This window comes from Aptenodytes forsteri, unplaced genomic scaffold, assembly GCF_000699145.1.
Source record: "Aptenodytes forsteri isolate BGI_AS27 unplaced genomic scaffold, ASM69914v1 Scaffold34, whole genome shotgun sequence".
In the NCBI taxonomy this organism is placed as follows: domain Eukaryota; kingdom Metazoa; phylum Chordata; class Aves; order Sphenisciformes; family Spheniscidae; genus Aptenodytes; species Aptenodytes forsteri.
In genome coordinates this window covers 423031-429476 of record NW_008795038.1, presented here as the reverse complement: position 1 = coordinate 429476, position 6446 = coordinate 423031, and the positions used below count along the sequence as shown (strand labels likewise).

Sequence of the window (6446 nt, the reverse complement as noted above, 5' to 3'; positions counted from 1 at the left end):
CCGGCGAGCCCTGCGGTCCCTCCCACCCCCCCTCAGCTCTGCCCCTCCATCCGCAGGGATCGGGCTGGTCCTGGAGGAGCTGCGGCGTGCTGGCTTCCACAACAGCACGCTGGTGATCTACACCTCTGACAACGGCATCCCCTTCCCCAGTGGCAGGACCAACCTCTACCGGTCGGGCACTGCCGAGCCCTTGCTGATCTCTTCCCCCGAGCACACCAAGCACTGGGGGCAGGTCAGCCAGGCCTTCGCCACCCTCCTAGGTAAGAGCCCGTGCCCCCCAGGAAGGAGTAGAGGCGTGCAGAGCTGTGCCGGGGGGGCATGAGCTGGTCCCCACCCTCCCCACGCCAAAATCCAGGGTCCTCTCCTGGAGGACAGCCTGCAGCCCTCGGCATTGGCACGGCCAGCCCTGGGAAGGGAGAGGAGGGACGACGGAGCAGCAGGGTCCCCTGCAGGGACATCATCCCAGGGCTCAGCTCTGCAGCTCATCCCAGGACCACCCACAGCCCACATGGCAGCAGACCCCGGGGACCTCTCCAGGGCTGAGTTTCCTCCCATGGGCGCTAGCCCCTCCTCTCACCCTTCTCTTCCCCTCCAGATCTCACGCCGACCATTTTGGACTGGTTCTCCATCCCCTACCCTTCTTACAGCATCTTTGGCATGAAGCAGGTGCAGCTCACCGGAAAGTCTCTCCTGCCAGCACTGGAGTCGGAGCAGCCCTGGGCCACCGCCTTCAGCAGCCAGAGCCACCACGAAGTGACCATGTACTACCCCATGCGAGCCATCCAGCACCAGCAGTTCCGCCTCATTCACAACCTCAACTACAAGATGCCCTTTCCCATCGACCAGGACTTCTACATCTCGCCCACTTTCCAAGACCTGCTCAACCGCACCAGGGCCGGGCAGCCAACCCACTGGAACAAGACCCTGCACCAGTACTACTACAGGGACCGCTGGGAGCTCTTTGACTGCAGCCGCGACCCCACCGAGAGCCAGAACCTGGCCCCCGACCCCCGCTACGCCGCCATCTTCCAGCTGCTTCGCACGCAGCTCTTGAAGTGGCAGTGGGACACAGGTGACCCCTGGGTGTGTGCCCCCGATGCTGTCCTGGAGAAGAACCTGAGCCCCCAGTGCCGGCCGCTGCACAACGAGCTGTGAGCCTCAGCTCTGCCTCGCATCCCCCATTGCCATGGGACAGCCGTGCGCTGCCCATCGGGCACAAGGGGGTCAGAGCAGGATCCTGGCTGGGCCAGTCCCAAATCCCTGGGTGACACCCCGAGGCTCTGCTCTCTGTATCACAAACACCGCCTGGCTCTGGAACATTCAGGGATCCTCGTGCCTTTATCCTCGGCCAGAGGAGCCACAGTTGCTCCTCAATAAAACCTCTGGGGGAGAGGTCTCCACTTTTACCTGGAGCTGAGCACGTCCCTGCCAGCTCCCGGTGCCGCAGTCTCCGTGCAGCCCTGCCTGCTGCCAGCCCTGCTGCAAAGGGGTGGCTGCACACCCCTGGGGGAAAACGGGCCAGTGGGTACCAGCGAGGAGGTGGCAGGGGTACAATTTAATTTAACAAAATATACAAAGTTCCCAGAGTCCCTGAGGTGCACAGGCCCAGGGATGATGGCATCTGCTCCCTCCCTGCGTGGCAGAGGCTTGACCGGAGCCACACAGTGCAGGCCGGGGCTGGCAGCCCCCGGAGGGCAGCAGTCCTTGGGCTCGGAGCCAGCAGGGATGGACGGACCAAGGGGTTCCACGACATGGCTGGGGCTGCGGGAGCAGCCGGGAGACTCCCAGTGCTTTGGGAAATGGGGTGTAGCCTGCAAGGGGTGCAGGTGGTCCTGCTGGAGGCCCCAAGGCAGGGACGGAGGCGGGGGTCCCAGCTGGGGAGGAGAGCTGAGCCAGGGCTCAGCAGCACTTTCAGGACAGGCACCGGCAGAGACGGGCACAGATGTGGCCTGGGGCTGCTCCCAGCAAACAGCAACTTTATTCACAGCACTGCTCCCTTGCCCCTCTGCGCGGATCCCCCTCCCCAAAAACACAGCCAGGAGACTCCCCGCAGTCCCTCAACAGGTTACCAGTTCCGCATGTTAACAGGTTTGTTGCCTCACAAGGCACTTGGGTCTTTTTTTTCCCCATTTTGGAGGAGATGAGGGTTTCCCTGTCCCCAGCGGTTGTGCAAGCCCCCTCGCCCCGATGCAAGTCCAGTGCACACATCTCCAATGAACCCACAGTAGCCAGAAGGGAAGCCAAAGCCCAGGAGCCACGTTGCATGGGAAGAGCAGCAGCAGCTCTGGTTTTACAAAGGATGGGACGGATTCGGCCCCAGAGCCGGAGGGAGCAGCATTGCCTCTCCCCACCAAGCAGCGCAGGTCTGGCGTGGGCTCAGGACCAAGTGATCACAAACTGCTCCCACATCGGCAGCGACACGGGGACTCTCAGCACCTGAGGGGGAGAAGGAAGAGTCAGCACGGTGAGGACCGGCTGGGATGCAGCCCAGGGAGTGTCAGAGCCAAGGGGGAGGTCTTGCCCCCCTGAGGTGCATGCAGAGATGTAGCCCAGCACGGCCCCGGTCCTGCAGACCCCCCTGGGAAGGGTGCCCATGGCAGACAGCCCCAGGAGCAGAGCTGTGCCACTGCTCCTCACAGAGCTCCAGCCCCGTCACCATGCGTCCTTTCCATCCTCCATCTCCCCATCCTCGCCACCTTGCATGGCCTAATCCTGCCCCGGCCCCACGGCAGTGACCCAGCCCATGCTCGGCAGACCTTTACGCTCCTTGGTGCCAAAAAAGTGGGTACCGTGCCATCGCTAGAGCCAAGCCCTGCCAACCCCTCAGCTGAGCCCCCACCAGTCCCTTCCAGCTGCCAGCTGGCAGCTCCCCCCGCCCCTCCCACACCTTTACGCTCCTTGGTGCCAAAAAAGTGGGTACCGTGCCATCGCTAGAGCCAAGCCCTGCCAACCCCTCAGCTGAGCCCCCACCAGTCCCTTCCCAGCTGCCAGCTGGCAGCTCCCCCCGCCGCCGCCCCCTCCCACAGGGGGGATGAGCACTCGCCTGGGTGTCGCTGTGGTAGGAGAAGTCGCTCACGAGGGCACCGTTGGCCAGGACTTGCCGGGGAGGGCTGGTGACGCCCAGCACGGTCACGGCCTCCAGCAGGACCCCGTCAAGGTGGGCACTTGCCTGCAGGAGCTGGCTGAGCACGGCACCCTGCGGGGACAGGGAGGCCATCACCCCGTGCTCCCAGGTCCCAGCCACCCAGCACGCACCCAGGGCTTCTCGGCGTGCCCTGCCCAATGCGCTGCCTGTCTGCAGGGCACCAAGCCCAGGGGGACGGGCACTCTGCCACCACTGCAGAGTGGCAAAGCCATTTATCAGAGGGACAGGGCTGGAGAGCATCCACTGCTGCGCAGCACTGCGGGTGCAAGAAGAGAGCAGCCGGCTCCCTGGCACAGCCTCGACCCCTCCGCCTCACAGTGCTGTAGCCCACACTGAGCACCTGCTGCAGGGCTGCGGCTCAGTCTGGCAATTTCGGCACGACACAGTTTGGCTGCACCAGGGCACGGTGCTGCCTGTGACTGCGTCTGCCCCAGCAGCACCAGGACCTGCACATGGCAGCAAACACCCGTGCCCGGATGCCCCTCAGCAGCCCCCCCTCGCTCACGTGCGTGGCCAGGAAGAGGATCTCGGTGTAGTCCCCCTTCTCAAAGGTCTGCCAGCTCTCCCCGTCATCCCAGAACAGGTCTCCCCTGGCAAAGCCGTCGGGTGTCAGTGCCACAACCAAGGCCATCCCCTTCTTGCGGGACTCAGCAGTGCTGAACGCAGGCTCCTGGGGTGCAGGATCAGGCACAGCTCCGAGCACTGCCGGAGTCGCTTTGCCCCGGCCGAGTACCACAGGCTCACGGCTCATTCGGCTACATCCAGTCTGCCGGTGACCGCACTGCAGCCCTCCACCCTGCCCCACACGTGGGCAGGGGCTGGCCAAACAGGTCACCGCAGCGTCACCGCAGCGCGGAGGGGGCTCACCTGCAGGGGCAGGATGTGCCCTGCGCGGACATGGACGTTAATGGTGTCCAGGGGAGCTTCCAAGAGGATCCACTGCCCTTTGCTGTGGATGGTGGAGTCCTAAATAACAACAAAAAGAGGAAAGAGCAGGCGTAGGGCACAGGGTCCCAGCCCAGTGCCGCAGCCCTCGAACGGCCATGAGCGAAGGCAGGCAAGGCACGAGTCCTGAACACAGCCCTGGGGGGCTGGTACCAGCGGTGGGGTGCAGGAACGCACATGGGGTCCCGAGGTGAAGCCCCCCACGCAGCCACCCGAGAGCCCCACAGCGCGGCAGGGGAGCACCCACCCCCGCGAGGCTGTACCACGTCCCTGCCGGGAAGTAGCCGCTGACTTTGATCTTTCCTGCCTCCAGCACGGGTGTGACGAGCAGCCCCCCGCCCCACATGAGCTGGCGGTCCACGGCCCAGGTGTTGGGGTCCTCGGGGAACCTGGGGAAGGATGGGGAGGGGCAGCGCAGCGCCAGGGAGACCCTGCATCCACCTCCCGCTGAGCCCCACAGGGACCAGCACCCATCGGCCCCGGCCAGGCCCGCACTCACTCGAGGAAGAGGGGCCGCGCCACTGTCTCCCCAGCGGAGTGAGCCCGGTGGAAGAGGGTGTAGAGGAAGGGCAGGAGGGAGTAGCGGAGGCGGAGGGCATTCCTCATGGCGGCCTGGGCGGCCGGGCTGAAGGCGTACGGCTCCTGTGGCTGCAGGGGAGAAGCCAAAGGGGGATGCTCAGGCCACACGGGGAGGAATGGTGGGCGCCTTTCGGGGACGCGGGACGGACTCCCCCTGGCATGAGCCCGGCACCGACGGCACACAGCCCCGCAGCTGCACCAGCCGCCTTCCCACGCAGGCAGGGCAGCCCCTCGCACAGCCCCAAAGCACCCAGCCCTGCCCTGTCCACCCAACCGCCCCCCCTTGCCTGCTGCCTGGCGAGTGAGGGCTCCCAGTGCTCACCCGGGCGCCGTGGTCATTGTGATTCCTCATGAAGGGGTAGAAGGCGCCCAGCTGGGTCCAGCGCACACACAGCTCCTCGGACGTGTCGCCCACGAAGCCACAGATGTCAGCACCCACCAGCGGCACCCCGAAGAGATTGAAGAGCAGCACCTCTGCAGAAGGGGTGCAGAGGGCATCGGGGCTCTGTGGTGCCTCAGGCATGGAGCCCACAGAGAAGCCACTGGCTGCGGGGGAGGCGCAGGGGGGGAAGCGGGGACGGATGCAGCCCCAGCACCCCGCAGCCTACCTGGTACGGAGTAATACAGCTGCTCCCAGTCGCTGCCGACATCCCCTGTCCAGTGCCCCGCGTAGCGCCCGTGCCCAGCAAACGTGGAGCGCGAGATGACGAAGGGGCGCTTGCCCCGGACCCTCAGCAGCGCACTGCGGGCAGGATGGGGTCAGCTCAGCACCACCCAGCCGGGGAAGGGGCTCAGTCCCCCACCAGTGGCTCCCAGCAGCAGCACAGAGCTGGCACATGCCAGGGCAGACGCCCAGGGCCATCTCGCCCATGGGGCAGGTGACAGGGGACAGTGCGCAGGACACAATCGCCCAGCCCAGGAGCCAGCACGGCCCCACTGCACCAGCTCCAGCCCGGGGGCTGCTTCCAGCTCCTTCCAGTGCTGGGCTGGCAGCAGCAGGCAGCGCACTGGATTATAAACCAAACCCTCGCACACCCACCGAATGCCCCGAATGCCCAAACTGCCCACGCTGCAGCATGGGGAGGGGTCTCTCCCCTGGGATGTGCATCCTCTGGGACAGGAGCCGTGGCATGAGCCCCAGGCTTACTCGTGGGAGGCGATGGCCTCAGTCAGCCCGTACAGGCTGTGCAGGTTGTAGTGGGAGGACAGGTACTGCTGGCTGGAGGCACAGATGGTCCCAGCTTGGAGGCGTCCCCCGAACACACCTGCACAGGGAGGCAGTGGGGAGGGAGAGCTCAGAGCCTGCTCGGCCGGGACCAGAGCATCACCCGGGCTCCTCCCAGGGCTCCCCGCACCCCTGGGCAGAGGCTGGTACCCACTCCCCGTACCTGGCACGTAGAGGGGCTGCTCCAGGCTGTTGTTGGGGCAGCCGTCCTGGGAGCCCTCCACGAAGTTCGACGGCTCGTTCATGTCCTGGGGAGGGAAGGGAAGGGGAGAGAATGGACGCCCTCGCTGCCACACCAGGGCCCAGCAGAGGCGCAGGGCAGGAGCTGGGGAGCTGCAGCCGGCAGCTCTGCCAGGGCCACTCACAATCCACATGCCATCGAAAGGCACTTGGTCGTGGAAGTCCTTCACCATGTCGTGCCACCACTCGTGAGTCTCTGGGTTGGTGAAGTCCGGGAAAACCGTCAGGCCCGGCCAGACCTGTGAGAAGGAGGCAGCAACAGACAAAGCCCCGCTGTCCCCAGCCCGCTGCACCCCACAGCCCCTGCCCCCC

At 65.6% G+C, this 6446-nt stretch overlaps 2 protein-coding genes across 2 annotated transcripts in view; one reads left to right on the top strand and one right to left on the bottom strand.

Annotated features, from left to right (window-relative positions):
* The window catches only part of SGSH (N-sulfoglucosamine sulfohydrolase), a 3392-nt gene extending 2129 nt beyond the window's left edge, over positions 1-1263 (top strand). The window contains exons 6-7 of the mRNA XM_009276824.1: positions 55-260; positions 596-1263. Of these exons, the coding sequence (XP_009275099.1) occupies positions 55-260; positions 596-1155 (766 nt within the window). The 3' untranslated portion in view covers positions 1156-1263. The remainder of the gene's footprint in view (positions 1-54; positions 261-595) is intronic.
* A 683-nt stretch (positions 1264-1946) lies between these two features.
* The window catches only part of GAA (glucosidase alpha, acid), a 9323-nt gene continuing 4823 nt past the window's right edge, over positions 1947-6446 (bottom strand). The window contains exons 9-19 of the mRNA XM_009276823.1: positions 6260-6373; positions 6058-6142; positions 5817-5934; positions 5278-5411; positions 4992-5143; positions 4590-4738; positions 4338-4479; positions 4013-4111; positions 3651-3815; positions 3044-3196; positions 1947-2436 (exon numbers count right to left, since the gene is read on the bottom strand). Coding sequence (XP_009275098.1) covers positions 2377-2436; positions 3044-3196; positions 3651-3815; positions 4013-4111; positions 4338-4479; positions 4590-4738; positions 4992-5143; positions 5278-5411; positions 5817-5934; positions 6058-6142; positions 6260-6373 — 1371 coding nt within the window. The 3' untranslated portion in view covers positions 1947-2376. The remainder of the gene's footprint in view (positions 2437-3043; positions 3197-3650; positions 3816-4012; positions 4112-4337; positions 4480-4589; positions 4739-4991; positions 5144-5277; positions 5412-5816; positions 5935-6057; positions 6143-6259; positions 6374-6446) is intronic.